At 37.2% G+C, this 24541-nt stretch overlaps 2 protein-coding genes across 7 annotated transcripts in view; one reads left to right on the top strand and one right to left on the bottom strand.

Moving 5' to 3' along the window:
• Positions 1-1959, top strand: part of LOC104610799 (protein NPG1) — a 39375-nt gene extending 37416 nt beyond the window's left edge. The window contains exon 8 of one of the 4 annotated variants that reach the window (XM_088902839.1): positions 1491-1959. In XM_088902839.1, coding sequence (XP_088758965.1) covers positions 1491-1500 — 10 coding nt within the window. In that variant the 3' untranslated portion in view covers positions 1501-1959. The remainder of the gene's footprint in view (positions 1-1490) is intronic. The other 3 variants (XM_088902838.1, XM_088902837.1, XM_088902834.1) reach the window with 3 other exon arrangements.
• A 5078-nt stretch (positions 1960-7037) lies between these two features.
• LOC104610796 (polyamine oxidase 2) lies at positions 7038-24277 on the bottom strand. Of its 3 annotated transcripts, XM_088903215.1 has the most exons (11): positions 23787-24277; positions 14009-14050; positions 13779-13894; positions 13549-13637; positions 13301-13414; positions 12325-12412; positions 11802-11887; positions 11606-11712; positions 8839-8932; positions 8306-8735; positions 7038-7749 (listed from the first exon to the last, which is right to left on the bottom strand). In XM_088903215.1, the coding sequence occupies exons 1-11, from the start codon at positions 23824-23826 to the stop codon at positions 7438-7440; spliced, it is 1518 nt and encodes a 505-aa protein (XP_088759341.1). In that variant the 5' UTR covers positions 23827-24277; the 3' UTR covers positions 7038-7437. The 3 variants fall into 3 exon arrangements, with proteins under 3 accessions (XP_088759341.1, XP_088759344.1, XP_088759342.1); XM_088903218.1 differs by lacking the exon at positions 14009-14050; XM_088903216.1 differs by lacking the exons at positions 14009-14050; positions 23787-24277 and adding an exon at positions 22851-23076.
• Positions 24278-24541: the final 264 nt, after the last annotated feature.

The following is a 24541-nucleotide window of genomic DNA, read 5'->3' as shown; positions in this document are numbered from 1 at the left end:
GAAAAGATTAGACTAGTGGCTTATTGGCTGGACCTACCCACTGATAGCAAGGTCCATCCAGTATTCCATGTCTCATGGCTTAAAACAAAGTTGGGCCCCACTCATGATATCAATCCTACCTTCCCTCCACATCTCTCCGATTAAGAGGGGGAGTCGTTCTGAAACATAAGTCTTTATAAGGTGGGAAGGTACTATTGAAACTGATGCCACCTGGGAAAGATGGACCAACTTGATGAAGAAAAATATCCGGGATTATGCCTTGAGAACAAGGCTAATGCTAAGGGGGGAGGAATGATATGGATTCCCAGGGATCCGATCCAATCCATTTGAAGGTCCTCAAACTAGCTGTGGGTGGAGAATCATGTGAAGATGGCCGTTAAAAAGCAAGTAATTGAATGATTTTGGAATCATTTCCTTGCCATGTCTTGTCACTTAATCAATGGCCAATTGGCTATCATGATTACTAGCCATTCTATATATCTGCGATTTCCACCTAATGGAGAACATGGCTATTCTATTCTATATCAAAAACTCTCTCCGTAGTGTTTTTTTAGGAAGGTTGTAACTCCCCTTGAGCAGTCTTCACTATTGCTTGGGGGAATCCCAACCTCTCTTAGACAAAGAGAAGAGATACAGAACAATCCTCTTCACAAATGTGGAGATAAACAATCCATCCACCTTCTTCCTTTTTCTCTTGTAGGGATATGTGTTTATAGTAGACCAATCCTACAAGAGATCAAGGAGTTTCTAGTTGGTCCCTTCAACCTCAAGTGAAACATGGTTCTAACTTCATTCTCTAGGCTCGAAACATCTTATCATATGCTTTGAGGATGAAACTGAGTATCTTAGAGTTTAGCAACATGAAGCTTTCACAATCAAGAAGTTCCTGTTTGGGGTTTCTCGAATGGATGTTAAGGTACGGGTCGGACTCCATGTTTCAGGTTTGGATTAACTTTTTAGGGTTGCCTGTGAATATCTCTACAATGAGATTTATTTGCAATCAATAGCATAAACCGCTAATAGGATTTTGAAGATAGATACTTTAACTTCTAGACTGGTGATGACCATGGCTGCTTGAGTTTGTGTCAAACTCCATCTCCTAAGAGTGAAATCATGTGATGATGAGTGTCTGCCATATTTGTGCTTAATTGATGAATTCCGCTATCATAGTTATTCCATGATACTGCATGAGATTAAAAAGCTGTTATGATGTGTTTGTTACATATACAATATTGATTGCATGGCTTGAGATTTATTTCACATGATAAATTTATGATGAAATGCTTGCCAATCATCTTGAACATGTGAATTAAATGGTGTTTTGACTAAATTTTGGTTGAGAAAGTACTTATTCTAATATGATGGATTAATATGTCCTAGTGCAAAGACTAGATTCATTTAATCATTAGTTCCAAAGATTAAACATGTTTCATCACAAGTCTTGAGATTAGTTTCCTCAGAAAAAGGTTAATCTATAGTGCTTCTTGCAGGGTGTTCTAAGCGGAATGGGTGGTTAATATAACTGTTTAGCTTCCCCTGAATCACATGGAAGATTCATTTGAGTATTTTCCCTTAAAATATTCACATTAGGGGACCTTTTGAATCAATTATGGGGATAGTAATCCAAAACTCCCCCTGAAGCATATATAGGGAACAACTTTGTTTATTTCCCCTTGAAACATAATTGTGAAGGATTGTTGCAAATATCATGATAGGAGGTAAATTCTTCCTTTCTATTTGGGAAGTACATTCATCTCATTTGCATTTCTTCCCTTAGCTTGTTTCTTGCAACAATTATTTTTTAATCAATACCAAACTTCTCCCCCTTGTGTCATCAACGGAAAGGAGCAAAATATATAACCAATTAAGAGCTGAGATAATTAAATATCACAATATATCAGTTAGGAAATAAATTTATGGATCTAACAAACAATTCCAATTTCCATTTGAGTATTTGGGCAAAGATTAGTTGCTTGGCCGAACCAAGCATTTTTCATCGTATTTATTTTCATAAATTTTAATTACTAAAACAACTATTCTATTTTTAATATTTTTATTTATGTGAATTAGAAAAATTAAAATTTGTTATTTTACATAAATTATATCGTTGAAGGATCAAAGGATATGATCAATCATTAATAGACCCATCTAAAAGTTCTTTCATACCACACAAATCAATTAAAACAAATTATTTTCTGACTTTTGAAAAGCAAGAAAATGTGAAATCATCAAACATAAACCATTTTGCCAATATGTGGTCCATGTGAGCAAGTGTTTGTTTGTATTGTGATATGGACAGTGTCAAGTGGAATGAATGCCACCAACCTCATTCCATACATGCCACAACACTTAGTATTAGTGAGAAATAAACAAAGATTCTTACTTATATCATTTTCATCATGGACCAATAAAAAGTTCAGCAAAAGAAGCATAAATTCAATTAAAAGTTCAAAAATATAATAAAAGCAAACTGGAGATGTTTTGAATGTTGACAAAAGACAAAATATATAAAAAAAATGAATATATATATATATATATATATATATATATATATATATATATATATATAATAACACAAGAAAGCTAGGAACTTAAAAAGAAAATCAATGAGGCTAAATCCAAGGTATATGATGAACAATATCTAAACTAGGTAACAAAAGAGAAAATAGAATTTATAAACTAGTAAAGATGAGAGAGAGAAGTAATAATATTTAAATCATGTAAAATACTTAAAAGAAGAAATCAAAGAATCTTGAAAAGGATAGAAATAAAAAAATGAAAAGAAAAAACTATATTAAAAATTATTATAAATACACATAGGAGTCGGGAGTGCTAATGGAGGAGGGATTAATAACTCTAATATTATATTATTAAAAATGATATGTACATCCTCGTAAGTCAGAGTAAGTGAAATGAAGAAAGTTTTAATTGAATGGATCACAAAAGCAGTTTAAGAATGCTGGAAAACGTAAGCCTATTATGGCTAATTTTGATATATTAAATATGATAATGAAAACTAAGCAGATTTTGATATACATATATGATAATTGAAAAAGAGCACAATGCTGCTTATGTTAAGAACAAAGGCATTATACAAAGTTGTAATATTTATTGTTAGATACATTGAACTTTTGAGAGGGAATATTTGAGCCATGTTTAGGGCATGAAATAAGAATATCAAAACACCAATTTAATTTTATGTCAAAAAGATCAACCATAGAAGGTATCTTTTTATTAATTAAAACAATTGACATAAACCATAAAAGGTATATTTTTAAAGAAAATAAGTTGGATCGGATCAAATCCGAAAATCTTACTTACCGATAGGATTTGAATTCAAATCAAGTCTTATCAGATCCGATCGAATCTTTGGATCCAACATGAACAATGTCGAATCCGACCTGATCTGTTTGCATCCCTACATACTCTTTCTCATTATCATAATATGCATTTTAATTAAGTAAATTTCCTCTTTTTATTGCATGTTTGTCAATAAACGCTAAAATTGATTACTGAAATTTATATATTAATAAGTATTAAGGTGGGTTATATTGATTTTCTGAAAATTAAAGTATATATATATACACATTTTAGTTCTATCGTTTTTCAATAGTTACCAATTGGGTCTCGATGTCTCACACTTTATATAAAAGCATTACATTATGGTTTTCTTTTTTATGTCTAAATAACTTATGATGATCATATAAGTTTTTGTCATTAATATATTTTTTTAAGATTTATTTGATTTTCCTATTGTATTCATATGTATCTTGATCTTTCATCCATATCCATATGTATCTAAAGCATATGATAATATGTCTCTTAAAATTTTCTTTTTGATACACCTTGTATTTCTAATACTTTGAATCTTATTTCTAACAAAAGCCTTTTGCTCCATCAAATGTTCTTGCTTCTGCCCATGCATATGGTAAGGTAGTCCTTCAATCCCCAGATCAACCCTCTTAGACCCCTCTTTCTCACATTTAGGCCCATGCAGAGGATCCCAAAAGATGTGGCCATCAACCCTAACAAAGCTGCTGACAGGCATGGTACTTAGAGATCATAATGGAAAGTATATCTATGTACAAGTAATCCCTCTTTAGATTTGCTCCCCCATTGAAGCTGAAGCTCTCAATCTCTCAATCTCTCAACCACAACATTCTTTTTGCTATAGAGTTGGGTTTGAGTAAGGTCCATTTCAAAGGCGACGCACTTTAATTATGTGGTTCAGCTCTTGTTGGTGCTTGATACAGAAGCAGTGTGATGTATTAACACAGCGATGTCTGAGTGCTTGGGTCTCTTATGTGGCTTTGGTTACTACTTGGTTTCTTTTTTCCTGAAAACAGTGTAAATGTGCTGCCCACAAGGTGGCAAGATTTGCTCTTAGTTTCTCTAAGGTCACTAATTGGTCTGTCACTCCCTCCTTTCTACAGTCTGTTATGTACCCTGAGTAGTTTGTTGAATGAAATGGAATTAGCCATTGGGCTTAAAAAAATGGATGATTTAACTAAATACATTCAACAGGAAGTCCCCATGGTTCTTGTAGTTTGTTAATGACATAATTAATATTATTTGATAAAATTATAGAAGGATTAAATGCAAATCAGGCTTATGCACAGGTATTGAAATAAGTAGGGCTGAAAAAGAAAATTAAGGCACACTTAAGATTGGTGACCAAAAGATACCTCCATGTGATTTCTTGCATTACCTAGGCTCGACAATCCATAACGAGGAGAAAATTAAGGAGGCTTTCGCACAAAATTAGAGTGGAGAAAATAGAAGGGGTGCATCCGAAGTCTTATTTGCTAGGGCAATGCCACTTAGGCTAAAAATAATTTATGAAATGACCATATGACCAATTATGTTCTATATAAGAATGTGATGGACAACTCAAAACTTATGAAAAAAATGAGTGTGCAAAAATGTTGATGTTGAAATGGATGAATCGAAAAACTAGTTACATGATAAAATGAAGAAAAGTAGATTAAGATGGTTTAGTCATGTGTGGATAAGATCATCTATAACACAATAAGAATAAGAAGAATCAATCTGTTGCAAGTTGAAGGAATTAGAAGGCCTAGGGGCAAATGTAAATGGGCATGAATTGAATCAGTAAGAAATGATTTAGGGGATCATAATTTAAGAATGGATATTACATTGAACATAATTTTATAATGGAACAAGAGTCATGTGGCTGACCCCATATAGTTGGGACAGGGTTGAGTTGAATCATTAAGAAATGGTAAATCAGTCATCCACTAATAGAAGGAGAAGCATAAGGGAGAAGATGAAAAGGTAAATTAATGTGCTGAGGGTTATTTAAGAAAAGAATTTTATGGTAATATTGAATGATAAGATAATTGCATATGTTAAAACAAAAAGAAAAGAATGAAGGAAAATTATGAAAGTTTGGTGGAGCATCAAGTATACATTTAAGGTATCTATTCACTTAAATGGGACATGCTTTGATACTATTGGGGAACGTGGTGGGCACAATGGACAATGAAGGTTGATGATGTGCATTAGTGAACATCTAGTGCAGGGGTTATGTTCATATAAGAAAAAGCCTACCCCAGTTACTCCCCAGTGTTAGTGAGACATACAATCAAGCTAATATTGTTTGATTAATTTTCTGGTGCTTAAGTCCTCGTAAAATAAAACAAACCATTACTTTTAATGGCACCAACAATTGAGACGAGTATGTGTACTTGTCAATCCAAGGTATTGATTTAAGGTTCTATTTTTTACACAAATAAGGATTTCAATTGCTTAACCTTTTGATCCTAGTTGAATTGTTAATATATGCAACAGTTTCCGTAAATGGTTGATCTGTTTAGATGGTCAGAATTAGAGAATCAAGCTGATTTTCTTGTTCATGAGGTCTCCTACACGAGATTCATTGACAGCATACTTTTTTGGTAGAAATTGAAAGCACACATCAGGTTTATACCATAATATCATTTTATAACATTGGTGATTTGTTAGGGTCAAGTAGTTTGTTTTCTGCCCTAGCTGCTGAGCTTCTCCTAAATTTCTTAATTTCCCTTCTTAAATCAATGACCCAACTCTAATCTTCACTTGTAATCCATAGTTGATTATAACTTGTAAGAGACGTCTTCGAGGAATTTACAGGGGTCAAGTCCAGATTCCAGAGCCTTGCTCATGTGTCTACAATTTAATTCATATTTTGTTTAGAAAGCTTATGTTGATACCTTCAGATTTCTTTTGTTTATTAACTATTAGATGTTCAAGCGTGCTATCTCATTTTATGTTGAGATAGATCCTAGAGAATTCAAACTACTACTTCTCAGACCCCATTGGCTTTTCAGGAAGTTAATCCTGGTAAATGCATTTACCCCGGTAAGTGTTTATTAACTTTTAGTGTATTTATTCATGTTCTTTTATTTCTTATATAAATAAGAAAATAACTATTTTAGTCATAAAAAAATATTATTAAAAAAGATAATTTTGTCCCATCCAAGTGTTCACAACTTCCCCATGTGAGAAAGTTACCCACATGAATCTGAAAAAAGAACATAGGTGTATCAATTGGGAACCAAAATCCCACTTTTCCCCTGTCAACATCCAAAAAAAAGAGGCCATCAGTATAAAATTTTTATGGTAATAAAATTAGAACCAGCATAATGGCCCTGGATGAGACCAGATGGGCTGGACCATACCTTAGCATCCAAACCCGATCCAGCTACATCGCCCATTCTGCATATTTCTTGCTTACTTACAAGACCCTTTCACATAGGGCTGTCAATATTCAATTGGACCCAGTCCAATATAACTCAATTACCGATTGAGAGAAATACTTTGGACTGATCCAATTCAATATCGTAGCTGGTACTGAACCACTTTTATACAGCCTGCGCTATCTTGCAATTTCAGCAGGCTAACGCCATCATATGTAACCTCATAATAATAGAGGCGCAACTTCTTCAAAGAACCGAGGTGGGGAATATCATGCCAAGGGAATAATGACGGCTCCGAATTCCAAGTCTAATCTGATTTCTACATAACAAGACGAGAAGAGCAAACAAAACAGAAACCGCCTGTTGATTTAAATTCTGCATTGCAGTCCACTTGCCAAACATGAAAGAATACACACTATCCCCACTAGTGAAGTGGGGCACCTATTTTTCTTCCTGCCTTGAAATCAAATTTTCTGGCAGTTAGACGCTTATTAGGCTCTTCATCTCGAGCTAACTCAGTTACACATACCTAGATGCATTATCTATTATAGCTATGTTCAACAACCAGACCTTACTAAACCATGCAAGCAACACAGGGGGACTGTTCTTTACAGACATAACCAAAAGGTTGGAAAGTCCAAGGGAAAATTGATGATTTCCCCCATATAAAACCAGGTGGTTACGTTGTTTCAGTCAGTCTGTACCCAGGTAGCATAGCCATAGATGGACGGAGGGATGGTTACAGGCGGGAGATTAGAAGTGGGACAGACATAGATGCCATCTCTTCGCCCATGACAGGGTTGAACAAATCCAGATTCCCATATCGTTCCAGAACACGCATCCTGCAATCCTCAGCAGCCATTAGTCCAGTTGAGAACGCTCCATGCACCGACCCTGGATAGGCCATACTTGTTGCTTCCCCGGCAAAGAACAGATTGTCCACAGGGATCCTCAGCCTTTCATATAGATGATGAGATTTTCCTACTGCATCATAGCTGTAGGCTCCAAGTGAGTTGATATCCGTTCCCCAGCGAGATACAAGATATTGAATCTGTGCAACACACAAGAACAAAGTTTTGAATGTTAGAACTATCCTAAATGGCATTCAATACTAATAGTGGCAATGGAGGATGAAAATTCAGTTTGATTAACACATGATGGGGTATTAAATATTTGCAAAGGTACTCTAGGAAGAAAATTAAGTATACTGAATACTAGACGTTTGCAAAGACTCAAGTGAACACAGAAGGCAGGTTGTTAGCAACCTTCACTGTTTCCTAACCTTGGAATTCCTTCCATGAACAATTTGACCCTATACTGGGGAGCTTTCAGAAATTTGCATATCAGGGAAAGCAACCCTTCTATAACTTCTTTTTAAGCAATCAAACCATATAAATCTGGCAAAGACGGTGGATTTCAGAACCAAGACACAAGATCTCCATGATAAAAATGTACTAAACAGGACAACCTTAACCATCTATGTATAGATTTTTATCAGAAAATGCAAAACTAATTTCCAAATGGGGAGAGAGAGAGAGAGAGAGAGAGACTATAAATGACAAATTATAGAGGCATCTGATGAATGGTACATTTTAAAGCAAATTTACCGGTTCAGAAGCATCAGGAAGAATTTTTTTGAGTTGCATGAATGCAAAATTAGCAGCAGCTTCATCAGACATTTTCTCAATGTCTTGGGCCAGTTGTCCTGCAGGCATATAAACAAGAACAGGATGACCTGTTGCCTTGTGAAGGTTTAGGAAGTAGCTGCATCCGTAAGTAGTAGAAGCGACTACTCCCAAGAACTCAACATTTGGCCAGAAGATCTTGTCAAAGTGCAAAACTATCTTGTTCTCTATGCCAATTCCAAGACCTGCTATGGCTTCCTCTTTCCACTCTGGTAAGCTTGGTTCAAACTCTATGGCATTGGCTTTCAGAACACCAAGGGGAACAGCAACAACAGCTGCATCTGCTACAAATGTCCTACCATCTTCAACTGTGACTTTGACCCCATTATAATGTCGAGCAATTCTTGTAACCCTGAGAGAAAAGACATGGATAAGAAAATGCCAGCTAGAAGAAACCATCAGCAGAGTATAAACCAAAAAGCACAAAACCATTAAATCGATTAATCAACTCATACCTGTGGCCCAAACAGATATCAAGTCCTTTTGCCAAGGTGTTTATAACTGGAAGATAACCCCGGACCATAAGTCCATGACCACCAGGAAGTAGTTCTTCCTGTATGAAAGGTAAAAAAAAAGTCAACTCAAATGTGCAATTGAACCGTCATCAAAATTTGAAGAGTTCTCTCGAGTAACGTACTCCTTAGGGTCCACACCCATTGAGTGGTCTCCACGATCTAATTCCCAAGAACCATTCAACAGTATGGACCTAAGTAGTGCTTACTTTCAGAAAGAAAAACCCAAATAGCTTAGTCTGTCATTCAAAGAGCCAACAATAATCTTGAAAGACAGTTTTGAGTGAAATTGGTTAGAGGAATAAAATCAACTCACAAGATGCAAGACAACCTATATTGTAACAGTAACAGCAAACTTGATTCATAAGATGATGAAAGGCATCAATGAATCTTGTATGTATTTTTTCACTCCGTGCATTTTCTAGTTAATCTTATAGTTCAGGAAGCCTTCTAATATATATTTATTACTTTTCTGTTTTTCTTTCTTGGAGTTTAACTTCAGGACATTCTTTATGGAATTAGCATAAGACGAGTCAATCTAACAAGTTCTATCAAGTACTGACCTCAAAGTTGGTTTTCATGTGATCATATGATATGTCAACCTTTTAAAATAAAGTACATAGGCCCCGTTTGGTTCGTGGGAATAGGGGTCTGGAATCGGAAACAGAATGGGCTATTCCGATTCCAACCGTTTGGTTGGATGGAATCGGAATCCCATTCCCGTTCCTGCTGGAACGGCATTCCCCCATTTGAGGGAATGGCCATTCCCTGCCCCTCCCTTGGGAATGAAATCCCATTCCTGCTGATTTCAATTCTCATTCCCATTCCTGTCTGAACCAAACAGACTATGGAAATGGACCATTCCGCTTCCGATTACGGAGGATTTTGATTCCAATTCTGATTGCGAACCAAACGAACCCATAGGAAAAGGAAAACATGAAAGGAGAATAGTTTGTAAGAACAAAGTCCATATCATTTCTCTACCAAGGCTTCTTTTCTGAGGCAGGGGTCTCAAGTGGACAAAATCCTCATAGATACAGTATGGTACAAGTCAAAAGCAAACAGATACTCCTGAAATATAGGTGTCTCCTACCTGCCTCTTGGTCTTGCACATTTCTAGCCAATAGTATGATCTTTGACCAATAAGGCAAGTACCATGTGCCTTTTCACACAAACATCATCGTCATCATCATCATCCTCATCATCATAAGCCTTGTCCCCACCATATGGGGCCAGCTATATGAATCCTGTTTCACCATTCTGTTCTATTAAGATGATGCTGATTTATTCTGTTCCAAGAAACCCCATATTGTGTTTCATCAGTGGATTGAAATGGAATCTGTCCTATTAAATTAGAAACTCCTGCTCAATAGCATAGGAATATTTCAGTTCTACATAAGATCAAGGTTCAGAATTTTGACACGATACGCCCCATATCAGGCGTATTGTATCATATCAGTGACCTGTCAATATGCAAAATTCAGGTCTTTTGGGGTCAAAACCCATTTCAGGGGGTAGGCAGGCCTTAGATCAACCCCTCTGAAAAGGTTTTGAAAACAGTGAAAATAATATCAAGCGTGGAGTTCGAAGTACTGGGACACTGCTTCCGCGTGTCAGGGTGTATCAGCACTCTGAACCTTGCATAAGATAAGGGAAATTTTAAAATAAAACCAAGTTCTCTACATGTAGACAGCAGTAGGTATAAAGCACAATATATATCTAAAGGAGAAAAATACAGACAGTTGTATTTTGCATAAAAAAACAAAAGAACTCGAGGGACAAAAACAAAGCATTATAGTATTCTTTCTTTCTTTCCCAAAGGCTTTTAGCACAAAATTTCTGGCCACGAAACATCCTTCTTTCTTTTCTGTTTCATAGGCTACACTACACAATGAGGGTGTAGCCTATGAAACACAGTTGTATTTTGCATAAAAAATAATGAGAATTTGAGGGACAAAAACAAAGCATTATAATATTCTTTCTTTCCCAAAGGCTTTTAGCACAAAATTTCTGGCCACGAAACATCCTTCTTTTTTTTTGGTTCTGTTTCATAGGCTACACAATGGGGGGTAGCCTATCCCCCATACCCATAACACCACCCAACCTTGGTTACAGTGAGATTTGATCCCAAGCCTCTGCTACAACAAATCAGAGAACTTACCAACTAAGCCACCATCAGTTCGTGACTATGAAACATCTTTGCAAATAACACTATAGACAAGTCATCTAGGTGACACCCACATATTGTGGATTGTCAAAGCAAGCCGTCCCTTAGGAAATTAGAATTTAATAAGTACTAAATCTAAAAATATCATAAATATTGTACTACTAAAACTGTAGTAGCTTTTAACATTTTTATCTTGTCTCTCTCCTCTACTTCCTTCTACTCACCCTCAGGAATACCTGAACTGCCAAACATCTTTACTTATGCGAATTTAATTATATTTATTACACAGTAAAAAATTTAACATTTCAATATAGTACTATACTTGATTATAATTAGGCCATTTTATATTAGTTACATAATTCATTTTTTAACTAACAATTTTACACTCATTATTAATTAGATAATATAATTAAATACAATGCCGGATAAGGATTTTATGTGATATGCCTAATTATCATAATGGTGACTGCTAAGAGCAATCAACCAAGCAGACAATCTGCATAAAGTTATTATTCTTATAAACTATCACGGTCCATAGAAGACTTGCCTGATCCCAACATCTAAGTGAGATTGTATCTGCATCAGCAGCAAACCAACCTTCCATTCTGCATAAGTACCACTGCAATACCTTATATGAAAGCCCTTCTAGCCTGCAAAAGAATTCCATGGATGTTCTTAATTACAAAGAAAAGTAGATGTCTTATAGCCAATGGACAATTGGTTATTATATCAATAAAACCTTAGATCTGATCGTCTTTCAAAAACAATTGAAAACGCACAGAGTATAGACATGTCTTCACTATGCTCCTTCCTGACTTTACCTGTCTGGAATCATCAAATGTACAAACCTTAAGAAAATAACCAATCACATAAAAGCAATAATGCATTAGCAGCTTAAGTGATGGTAAAAAACACCCCAGGAAAGAGACTAAAATAAACGTCTATTATAATAAATTTATCATATAAAATCTGTCTTTAATTTCTAACTTGCATGTTCATCATAAAAGAAAATTGAAGCAGCTTGTGATATAAAAAATAAGCTGTGGGAGAAATACTTATGTTCAGGCTTCCAGAGGAGAAAAGGTTGCCACCTTCGGGACACTGTATCAGTGCCAGAAGATGATAAAAGTACCTTTATAAACGTTTTCATATTTCAGGCTTCCAGAAAAGGTTGTCATTGTTAGAAAGTTTGTATCTGCTCCAGAGAGTGATACAAGTATCTTCTCTTTTCTTATACACAAACACATGCACAGAAGAAGTACCTCTTTTAAAATGCTCTCAAATGTCTCGCCAACCTTTGTGACCAGTTCTTGAGGAACTTGATTTCCATCTGTATCAAAGAGTGCATAGCTGCAGAATGAAATAAATAGACAAACAACATCAGTTAGGATCCATCCCATCCATCAGCATCTTAGTGCTACCTTTTATCATAGCACAGCATGAAATTTAAACCATCCACCAGATGGAAATGTGCAGAGTGCCTAACACATGACAGTAGACAATGTTTCAACAAAGCATCAACCAATTGTAGGCATGACTGTGGATCCTAACCAGATCATACAGACTCCAACCATCATTTTCATTTACTAGATGGATCATCATCATCATAGCCTTCCCAACTCCAAACTATATGGGGTTGGCTATATGACTCCTGTTTTCCATTCCATTGTGTTTAGTGCCATATCCATCACTAAATTACGAGTGCTTACATCATTTCTTAATATTTCAACCCATAGTCTTTTTTGGTCTGCCCCAAGCACTTCTATCCCCTTCAACTTGCAACAAATTGTTTCTTCTTACAAGTGCTGTAGATGGTCTTCTATGCACCTAACGAAAACATTTTAGTGATTTAATCTACCTTTTCTCATTTTATCACCCTATTGGAGCTACTCCTAGGTTCCTTCAAATGACTTCATTTTTGGCCCTATCTATTCTAGTTTTTCCACTCATACATTTCTACCACACCTTTTTTTTTTGACATATTGTCTCTTGATTTCCCAACACTCAGCTCCATACAGCAATGTTGACCTTACAACTGCTTTATAGAATTTTCCTTCTAACATAAATGGTATTTGCTTCTCACAGAAGACTTCTTAACTTCTCCTTTGTTATGAATAAACACTCATACAAACTTTAGGGCCTCTACCATGGTTCTAGCTCATTTGCATGCAAGTTAAAAAGATAAAGGCTAGGAAGGAGAACAAACCAACAGAAACCAAAGTAAAGCTGATGTATTACCTTTCCAGATCATGGTCATACAACACAGAATTATCTCCACTAGTACGATAAAGGGGTAGTCCCAGTCTTCCAATCACAGGTGCCAAAGGATTCTCTTTGCAAACTCCATGCAACCTGGAGCATAATGACCAATGGTGCAAAGTTCAATATCCTGTCAGGCGATATCCACATTTTACAGAAAAAAAGTTGTGTAGATCATTAGGTCATAGTGAGTAAGCACCATTTAAGGGAAGGAGAGAGAAGTATACCATGATGCACCCAAATCAATGGGAAAACCAAATGAATAGTCAGTATAAATTCGACCTCCAATTCTATCCCGTGATTCCAACACGACAACCTGTCAGAAAAGTTGGATCAGGTTGGTAAGAAAAGGAACAATATCTACGCATATCTGTAATCATAGTAGTAACATACCCATGCGAGTACATTGAAACAAAATAGTAGTGTGATATAGATAAAGCAAGGGGACAGCTCTTACTTGGAAAGAGGCATCATGGAGAGCACGAGCAGCTGCAATTCCAGCAAAGCCACCACCTATAATGATGACTGAGGGCGAATTGGGTCGCCCTCTCCCAGTATTTGAATTGCAAGCAGCTGTAAGAATATGGACAGTTGAACTTAGATTTGTAGAAATACTAGGCAAAAGAATTTTCGACTTTTACATGATCAAACAGTCTGACAATCAGAAAGGAATTAGAAAACATATGCCATTGTTCATCATACGCATGGTAGTTTGAGTTCCCAATTCTCCTGGATGAAAAGTGTACATAGTTGGAGATACACATTAGCTGGAAGACACCTAGGTAATCTCAAGTTATGATTATTATCTTTTACTACTAAAACCAACTCATGAAAGAAGCTTTAGAATTTTAAACAGAATTGTTCCATGATAGTAGACCCTTCTTTTTATTTCAAATACTTGAAAGCAAAGTTACTCTAACACCTACAAGTCCAATTAACTATCATGGCACATTATTATGACAGTGAAAAAGATCAATAGTAGGCATTGCATACTGATGTTAGAAAAGGAATTAATGTAAAATTTACGCAATTTAGCAAGTTACTGGTTAAATTGTAGACACTATAATTGGTTAAAACCTTAAAATCTACAGAAACTTTGTTCTCATTTCTCAAGTGATTTTACTAGAAAAAGATAACTAAAAATGAACCTACAACCATAAAGAGTTATCTCAGCAACTCATTGTTTAGAATTCCGAATAATATCATGCAATTAAGAATACTGAAAATAAATCTGCTAGTGTGAGCTTGATAAGCACCAACAATGGATTCAATAACGGAAATACAAACTGGAGCTGCTTCAAGGGGGCCCAAACATCCTGAAATGGAAGAATTACAGAGAAGATAAAAGAAGTGGGTAAGAAAATGAAGGAAAGAGGGAAAGAGGGGAAGTTCTGATGCTTTATTTTGTTATTTCAAATCTGGATACGGCTACTTATAACTTCTCAATACATCAGTTAGAATCACCTCACTGCATGCTTCAGTTATTGCATGAGATGTGCCTAGCTGATGTGCCTTTCGGACATATACATATCTGATAGGCAGTTTACTAAATCAGGTTGATTTTGGAGTACCCTGACACTGGGCTGGCTAAGCCTGAATCCCAGCCTGGCTATGCATGAGCAGAAATTGGACCCTCATGCTCAGTCCCAAGCCTAGAAAAAGGAGGAGGGTTGCATCATTTGGCAGCTGGAACTAAAACTTTTGCCAAACTCTCGTGAACATGGATCCTGATTTGTCTTTTCGTGCTTATGTTAGGGTGTTGTCTTGAAATGACACATTGCATCCTAACCCAAGTGTAGTGTCAAATGGGCAAGGGTTTGGTAGAATGGTGCCCCCAAGTGACCCACCAGAACAATGCCTAGCTGTAGTGTTAAATAGACAAGGGTTCATGCATCCTTTTGGGTGAAGGTGGGTTAAAAGCTAACCCAAGAGACACAACTTCGTTCAGTTACTTAGAATGTAGAAACATTAATAAAAAAGACTAGGGAATTGATAGACAGTATAAAGAGAACAATGGTTAATATTGCATACTTACAAGAAACTAAATGGAAGGACAAAAAAACTAAAGAAATTGATGGCTACAAATTATGGTACAAAGGAGAAGTAAATAATAGAAACGGAGTAGCAATAATAGTAGAGATAAGGATCTAAAAAATGGAATTGTAAATGTTAGAAGAATTGGAGATATAATAATTTTAATTAGGCTTTTTCTAGGTAAATAAATAACTAACATAAAATTAGTGCTTATGCACCACACGTGGGTTTAGAAGAAAACATCAAAAGACAATTTTGGGAAAACTTAGAAGGATTAGTCTAAAAAATTCCAAACGTAAAGAAAATTTTTATAAAAAAACTTAGCCCTTATTTATTTGCACTAATCATGGATATAGTGACTAAACATAATTAGGAAAAAGTCCCATGGTGCATGCTGTTTTCTGATGACATCATTTTAATTGATTAAACCAACAAAGGATTAAATGCAAAATTAAACTAATGGACAAATGACATAAGATGCAAATCAGTCCTCAAATATTAGGTGTAAATTTGAAGATTAGAAGAAAAAAGAAGAAGAGAAGTAAGAGAGCAATACAAGAGAAGAAGATGGCGAAAAGAGAAGGAAGAAGAAGAAGAAATCGAATCCTCTCTCCTGTCTCCTCTAACCCTTTTTTATTAAGAATTAAAGTTAGAGCAATGACAAGTATGCCCTTAAGTGGGCGTCCAGCTAGGCAGTAACATAAAGAGATTAAACAAAAAAGAAATAACAGACCCATTAAGAGAGGCCCATTAGCCAACAATAAAAGAAAAGATATTACAAGAGAAGATACTAGGGCCCATTCGGCCCAGTCTCTTTACACTCCCCCTCAAGCTGAGCATAGATGTCAATCATGCCCAGCTTGCTTATATAGTGTGTCATTTTCCCTCTTGGAACTCCCTTGGTCAAGATATCAGTCAATTGCTCGTCTGATGTGATGAATGGCAAACAAACTTCTCCTGAGGAAACTCTTTCCCTTATAAAATGTCTATCAACCTCAATGTGCTTAGTTCTGTCATATTGAACAGGATTATGTGCAATGTTGATAGCTGCTTGGTTGTCACAGTAGAGCATCATTGGCTTCTCGTAGTCAACCCCCAATTCTTCTAGAAGGGATTGTAGCCACAGCAACTCTGACACACCATGCGCCATTGCCCTGTATTCTGCTTCAGCTGAGGATCTAGCAACTACAGACTGTTTCTTACTCCTCCATGACACAATGTTCCCAGCGACTAGAGCACAATAACCTGAGGTGGATCTCCTATCATCAATACATCCTGCCCAATCAGTATTAGTGAAAGCTTCCAGCTTCATGTGTCCATGTTTAGCAAACATAATACCTTTCCCTGGAGTACCTTTCAAGTAACACAGAACCCTTTCTACAGCAGCTAAATGAGTATCTCTGGGAGAATGCATAAATTGACTAATAACACTTAGGAAATATCTGGCCGAGTCATGCAAAGATATAACAACTTCCCAAGCTGTCTCTGAAACACCCCCTTATCAGATAAAAGCTCACCATCTATAGCAGAAAGCTTATGATTAGGATCAATAGGAGTGGAGATTGGTTTAGCTCCAAGTTTACCAGTCTCAGCAAGGAGGTCAAGGACATATTTACGTTGAGAAATGAAGATACCATCCTTAGATCTAGCAACTTCAATGCCCAAAAAATACCGAAGATCTCCCAAATCCTTGATCTCAAATTTAGAGTTGAGAAACCTTTTTAGTTTACTGACCTCTTGAGTGTCATTACCCGTGACCATTATATCATCAACATAAACTATCAAGAAGGTCACCAGAGAGCCATTTCTCCTCAAGAACAAGGTATGATCAGATTGAGTTTGTGTGTAGCCAAAGGAGACAAGAGCAGCCCTAAACCTTTCAAACCAAGCCCGAGGAGACTATTTGAGACCATAAATAGATTTCTGCAGTTTACACACCTTGCCTTGCATTTCCTTCCCATACACCCCTGGAGGCAAAGACATATAGACCTCTTCATGCAGGTCACCATTCAAGAAGGCATTTTTAACATCAAACTGGTGTAGGGGCCAATCAAAAGTAGCGGTTAGAGATACCAAAACCCTGACTGAGGTCATCTTAGTGACTGGAGCAAATGTCTCAAGATAGTTAATGCCATACATTTGAGTGTAGCCCTTAGCAACCAGCCTAGCCTTAAACCTCTCAATAGAGTCATCAGAGTGATATTTAGTGGTAAACACCCATTTACAACCCACTGGTTCCTTCCCTTCAGGAAAGTCGACAATATCCCAAGTATGGTTCTTATGCAAAGCATCCAATTCAGCCATCATAGCATCCCTCCATTCAGGTTGAGATAAGGCTTCCGATACGGACCTGGGTATCTCATGGGAAGAAATAGATGCAAGAAAATAGTAGTAGGAAGGAGAGAGAAGGCTATAAGACAGGTGTTTGAAGATACAATGGGTTGTACACTTCCGCTTGCTCTTGCGGAGAGCAATAGGAAGGTCAAGGTCTAGAAACAGCGGTAGATGGGTCAGAAGAAGGCTGACTTGTTACCTCAGGAATGTTGGGAGGAGCAAGAGGCTCCTCTGAAGGAGTGGAAACAACCTGCCCATGTCTGAATCTCTACCTTTGGTACCACCTTTGGAGAACAGGAGGAGGAATTATAGGAGAATGAGGTGGAGGAGGAGGAGGGGGAATAGGAATATCGGAGGTAGGTCCAGTGGTAGAAGTGGATACCTCATGATAGGACTCAAGAGGAATGGGAAGAGAAACAGCTGGAGACATAGCAAATGGCTCTTCATCCTCAGGAGGAATGCTAAAGAAAGGAGTCAACTCAGCAAAGGTGACATCCCAAGATACAAAACGAGTGCCACGAACTGGATCAAAGCAACAATATCCCTTCTGTGTGGAAGCATATCCAAGAAAAACACATCTATGAGCCTTAGGTTCAAACTTGTGCCTTTAATGACTGTGAATATACACATAGCAAGTGCACCCGAAAACACGGAGAGGAAGAGAAATGATATCCTCATCCGGGAAGAGAAGGCTAAAGGGGGTCTTAAAGTCAAGGACCCTGGAGGGCATACGGTTGATCAAAAAAGTAGCAGTAAGAACAACATCTCCCCAAAATTTTATAGGAACATGGGATGCAAACAAGAGGGATCTGGCAACTTCAACCAAATGTCTGTTCTTCCTTTCCGCCACCCTATTTTGTTGTGGAGTGTAGGAACAAGAACTTTGATGAATAACCCCAAAAGTTTCAAGATAGGTGGAGAGGGTTCTCTCAAACTTGTGCCTTTAATGACTGTGAATATACACATAGCAAGTGCACCCGAAAACACGGAGAGGAAGAGAAAAGATATCCTCATCCGGGAAGAGAAGGCTAAAGGGGGTTTTAAAGTCAAGGACCCTAGAGGGCATACGGTTGATCAAAAAAGTAGCAGTAAGAACAACATCTCCCCAAAATTTTATAGGAACATGGGATGCAAACAAGAGGGATCTGGCAACTTCAACCAAATGTCTGTTCTTCCTTTCCGCCACCCCGTTTTGTTGTGGAGTGTAGGAACAAGAACTTTGATGAATAACCCCAAAAGTTTCAAGATAGGTGGAGAGGGTTCTCTCAAAATACTCCTTAGCATTATCAGAACGGAATATTTTGTTACGAGTGTTAAAGGGGGTGAGGATGAGTTCATGAAATTTTTGCACAATAGCTGGTACTTCATCCCTGGATTTCATGAGATAAATCCAAGTGTAATGCGAATAGTCATCAATAAAAAGGATAAAGTACCTGTAACCCCCCATAGTTGGCAAATGATATGGCCCCCACACGTCAGAGTGAACAATATGGAAAGGAGAAAGAGATCTTTTATTGCTTACTGAATAGGAATGTCTACAATGCTTTGCCAGTTCACACGACTCACAATGAAGACTCGATCCCTTAAACATATTTGGAAACAAATGACTCAAAGCAGAAAATGACAAATGACCAAATCGAAAGTGACATAACAAAATTTTGTTAACAGACTCGGACAAAACTGACTCTAAGGCAACTCCATGAGGTGGTCCCAAAGCTCGATCCAGTGTGTCCAGCAAGTATATTCCGTTCGCCTCATGGCCACTCCCAATCATCCTCTGAGATTGCAGGTCCTGAAAAACACAATAAGTGGGAAAGAAGGTTATGCCGCAATTCATGGATTTAGTTAGGCTGCTAACAGATAAAAGGTTTGTGTTAAGTTTAGGGACATGAAGGACAGAGGATAAATAAAGGGTGTCAAAGGTCTTTATATCTCCTTTACCAGAGATGGGAGCAAGAGACCCATCAACAAGGGATATTTTCTCTTTGCTAGAGAGAAGGTGGTATGAGCAGAAGAAATTAGACAGGTTGGTCATATGATCTGATGCACCGGAATCAATAATCTAAGGGATTTTATGATTACCTGAAACTGAAGCATGATTTGCAGAAGCACGAATACCTGAGCGAGCAAATGCTAATGAAGATGATGTGTTGTTGGAAGGGTGAGATGAAGATACCGTAGCTTCCAAGTGATTTAGGAGCCTCCCATACTTTTCAAAATCCGCCTTCATTGCTGCCAACTGCTCAATGGTTGATTTCTCTTCACTCTCCTTATTTCCTCCTTCAGGTACTATAGCAACATTAGCTGTCTTAGGCTTTCCTACTTGACTGCCCTTCTTAGAGTTGTTGTTATTCTTAAACCTATTAAGGAGAAGCTCAGGATAAAGCTTCTAGCAAGTGTCCTTTGTATGCCTCGATTTCTTGCAATATTCACATATCTGCTCCTTTTTCTCAGTAGAACCCTTTGGCTTTATTCCTGCATGTGCAAAGTGTTCTGTAGGTGGACCCTGCAACTGAACCTGCCGCCTACTCTTCTCACTACTTATCATAGCATATGCTTGTGAAAGAGTAACCTCATCTCTGGCCAGGATATTTTGCCTAATGATGTCAAACTAAGGGTTGAGTCCAGTGAGAAATTCAAACACCCTATTTCTCTCCACCAACTTCCTATACATTTCAGCATCATTCTTACTCTCCCATACAACTATTTACATAACATCAATTTCTTGCCATAGGGATTTCAGTATAGAGTAGTAATTTGCTACATTCTTCTCCCCCTGTCTTAGGTTCTTCACATCACTTTTCAACTTATATGCTTTGGCTACATTCAATTTCTGTGAATAGATCTTAGTAATACTGTCCCATATCTCCTTAGCCGAAGACATCCAGAGATAGTGCTGACTTATATGAGGTTGCATAGAATTGACCAACCATCCTATGACAGTATAGTTCTCTTGCATCCATTTTTCAAATTCAGGGTCTGTCTCTTTGGGTTTCACTTTACTACCTGTGAGTACCCAAGTTTTCCTCTACTACAGACATAAATTCTTATAGACTGTGGCCAAGCAAGATAATTTGTCCCATCTAGCTTGATTGTGGTTACACCAGTCAAAACGGAATCTACCGAGCCAAGGCCTGAAACCGGCACTTGCTTGAACTCACTTCCGTATGGCTCCATTAATCAAACGAAAAATCAAAGAACCTGAAATTTTGTCTGTATAAACTTACTTGAAGTCAAACCAGAACCCAGATGCTTGAAAACTAGGGTTTTACTCCGTCTAGCTGTTGGGGAGAAAGAGAGAAGATGCAGCCGCTCCTACCAGACCTTCCCATTCACTTCCAAACCTGAACCACCCTCCTTTAGGAGTCACAAGACACCTCCCAAGCACAGAGTGCCACACCCAAGCTTCACCTTTACCTGTACCTTCGAAAATCTCTAATCGGCTAGGATTTTGGGCAGCAACAGAATAGCATCGCTTCTTGGCAATATCCAGCCAGATTTAAACTCTCCAAACCCTATACCAACTAGGCCAGAGATCCTCTGTACTATAGAAAACCTATCTCTCCATACACTCTCTTAACCTAAGGGTGTATGGGAAAAGAGGAAAAGGAAAAGGAAGAAATAGACCTGCTCTGATACCAAGATGCAAATCAGTCCTCAAATATTAGGTGTAAATTTGAAGATTAGAAGAAAAAAGAAGAAGAGAAGTAAGAGAGCAATACAAGAGAAGAAGATGGCGAAAAGAGAAGGAAGAAGAAGAAGAAATTGAATCCTCTCTCCTGTCTCCTCTAACCCTTTTTTATTAAGAATTAAAGTTAGAGTAATGACGAGTATACCCTTAAGAGGGCGGCCAGCTAGGCAGTAACATAAAGAGATTAAACAAAAAAGAAATAACAGACCCATTAAGAGAGGCCCATTAGCCAACAATAAAAGAAAAGCTATTACAAGAGAAGATACTAGGGCCCATTCGGCCTAGTCTCTTTACAACATAGAAACAAGAAGTTTTAAATAGGACTAAAATAAAATATATGACATGTAAATTTGAGAACAAGGAGTACAAATCAGGGTACACTTGAGATAGAAGACCAATAGATAACTCAATGTGACCTTTTTCAATACCTTGGTTCAATAATTTATAACAAGAGAGAAATTGAGGAGGAATAACCAATAGAATTAGAGCAAGATGAGCAAAATGGAGGGGTGCATCTGCAGTTTTATGTGATAGGTGAAGACCACTTAGATTAAAAGGAAAATTCTATAAAACAATTGTAAGGCCAATTATGTTGTATGCAAGTGTTAGGCACTTAAGAAACATGTCCAAAAAATGGGATTGGTAGAAATGTGTATGCTGAGATGGATGGATGTAAAAGTTAGGAAGGATAGGATTAAAAATGAAGTCATTCATAGGAACTTGAGAGTTAACTCCAATAGGTGATAAAATGAGAGAAATAGACTAAGATGGTTTGGTCATGTGTATAGAAGACTATCCACAACATCTGTAAGAAGATTTGATTTGTTACAAGTTGAGGGAACTAAAAGGACAGAGGATAGACCAAAAAGGAACCGGGTAGTAGTAAGAAATGATTTAAGCACCAAAAAAATTAACAATGGATATGACATCAAACAGAATGGACTAGCAAAACAGGATTTGTGTAGCCGACTGCCAACCCCTTATAGTTGGGATAAGGCTTAAATGATGATGATGATTATGAGTTAAGAATACTGAAAATATTTATAGCAGATATGAAAACAACATTACCTTCTTGGGATCATTAATGCTACGACACGTTTTTCCAAACAATTAAATATGAAAATGTATTTCCATATAGCCCAGGTTCTTTTATTAGGCAGGGTTGGCAAGGTTGACAAGTGTCAATCCATTATTCCCCGCCACAAGGGAACTATCTTAACCCTCATTTCCATTAAAAGAATTCATAACCATCAAGGGCTAGTTTTTGTAAGGGAAGATCAAACGCAGCTATTCTACAGAAAATAGAATGGGCAAAGCTAGACAAGGTGTAAAGACATGATATATACACTAAAATTTGGTGGACATGCGGGTAATGTGACCAAGGAAACCATATACGTGACTGGCAGAAAAAGATAATATATGGTCGCTTGTGGTATTCTGAGTCATCCCTCCACATGGAAAAACTACTACCTCTGCATGTTTTTAATGCACTAAGTGACATGTTCTTGAATCTTGATGTGGGCAGGAAGACCATACACATGAACGATCCAAGGATCAAAGTATTCAACGTCAACCTTCAACAAGGCAACAAGGTGTACGCAAGCTCCATAACCCGCAGCCACAGATCAAGATACCATCAAAACTTTTAGAATCAAGAATGAATATGCTTGAATAAGGATACCCTACTATTGAATGAGATACAGAGTAGTGCAGGAAGTTCAAAGAAAACTAAAAAGCAACTTAAATTTTCTACGTTTTTTATTATTATTTTTCTCAAGTGCGTGTAGGTGTGTGGAATCCAACAAAGCAATGTTGTCAGTGTTCGCAAAAAAGCCATTGTCGTCTTCTAAAGGTTCCAACTACGCTTGTTGAAAGTACAGCGTGTTATTAACCCCGGAATCTATTCATGTCTAAAGCATGACTGCATGAGAGTACGATAATGCATGTCGCACATGTGTGTGTATGGATGAATAATGACATGTAAGTATGCCATTTATGTATGTATTTACTTTTACATAGTAAATAAAGCTACAGCATGTGCATGCAATGCACATCCAAAATGTCTATAATTATATACATCGTATGAGCACTTATATCTATATGCATGTATGCTGAAGAAGGAATCAACCATGAAACAAGCAAAAAGCAGTTCAGACGCTGTCAAATAGCATTATAGCAGTATTGCGTTGCGTGTCAAATTGCATGTTTCGATTTTGAGAGGAGAAGAAGAAAAGGAAGAGGGAAGGAAATCAAAGATCAAAGCAAGATTTTTAAGAACAATCAGGTACTGAGTATCAAAGCAAACCAAGAAAGCAGAAAAAAGAACAGAGGCTCCACCGGAAAACAGAACATAATCACAATCATGTAGATTAAATCGAGAAAATAAAATAAAAAATTCGAACCAACCTCTTCTCAATTGGCGATTACTCTGATTGTCGGATTCCATATTGTAAAGATCGTTCTGGATTTAACCTAGGCTCCAATGGCTTCTCAAATTTAAACAAGGCAGGAGGCAACTGAGGCGAATAATGGAGGATAAAAATCAAGAGACAGGTAATGAAGTGACTTGAATTCGAAGAAATCCCCAGTTTCACGAACCAGCTCATGCGGATAAACACAGCTACGAACGCACCGATCTTTGATCGTCGGGAACCCTCGCCTTAATTCGACGAATCACGCCGGGAATCGGCTTATTCTACCGAAAATATCTGATCTTTCTCATGAAATCAAAGCTAAATATCTAGACTTTTTATGATATTTTAGCAGATTTTTTACGATTATAAAGCAGATCAGATGAGTTAAATGTATGAATAGAAGAGAAGAAAAGCGAGAGAAGAGACGTGAAAAACCAGGCGAACTGTGATCTCTGGTACCTCTCTTCCTTGTTCATACCTTTTGGGCTGCTTTTATAGTCTTTTCCTTGGTAACGTAAATTTTTTGTATAATTTTTTCCTTCTCTAACTAATATTTTGATAATTATCTATATACCCCTCAAAAAAGCATCAATTACATCATTACTGGACCTGTTCACGGGCGGGCCGGGCCGGGTTTTTCCTCTACGTTAACAAAATATGTTCAGGAGCCCGAGCCTGGGCCCGAACCCGAGCCCGGTTAGAAATTTAGAAAAAAAGATATTTTTCTTTTTAATTTAATTAAAACCT

Source organism: Nelumbo nucifera, chromosome 4 (assembly GCF_055504915.1).
Source record: "Nelumbo nucifera cultivar China Antique chromosome 4, China Antique-T2T, whole genome shotgun sequence".
Classification (NCBI taxonomy): domain Eukaryota; kingdom Viridiplantae; phylum Streptophyta; class Magnoliopsida; order Proteales; family Nelumbonaceae; genus Nelumbo; species Nelumbo nucifera.
Note: the sequence above shows the minus strand (reverse complement) of the source record. Positions and strands in the feature narration are given on the sequence as shown.

What these genes read in the sequence shown, in the direction of transcription:
- LOC104610796 (XM_088903215.1), bottom strand. Translation starts at nt 23,826, where the DNA reads ATGGAATCCGACAATCAGAGTAATCGCCAATTGAGAAGAG. An exon ending in ATTGATTTGGGTGCATCATG is followed by an intron (nt 13,415 to 13,548) that starts GTATACTTCTCT and finishes ATTATGCTCCAG; the next exon opens with GTTGCATGGAGTTTGCAAAG. An exon ending in TTGAGAGCATTTTAAAAGAG is followed by an intron (nt 11,888 to 12,324) that starts GTACTTCTTCTG and finishes TGATGATTCCAG; the next exon opens with ACAGGTAAAGTCAGGAAGGA.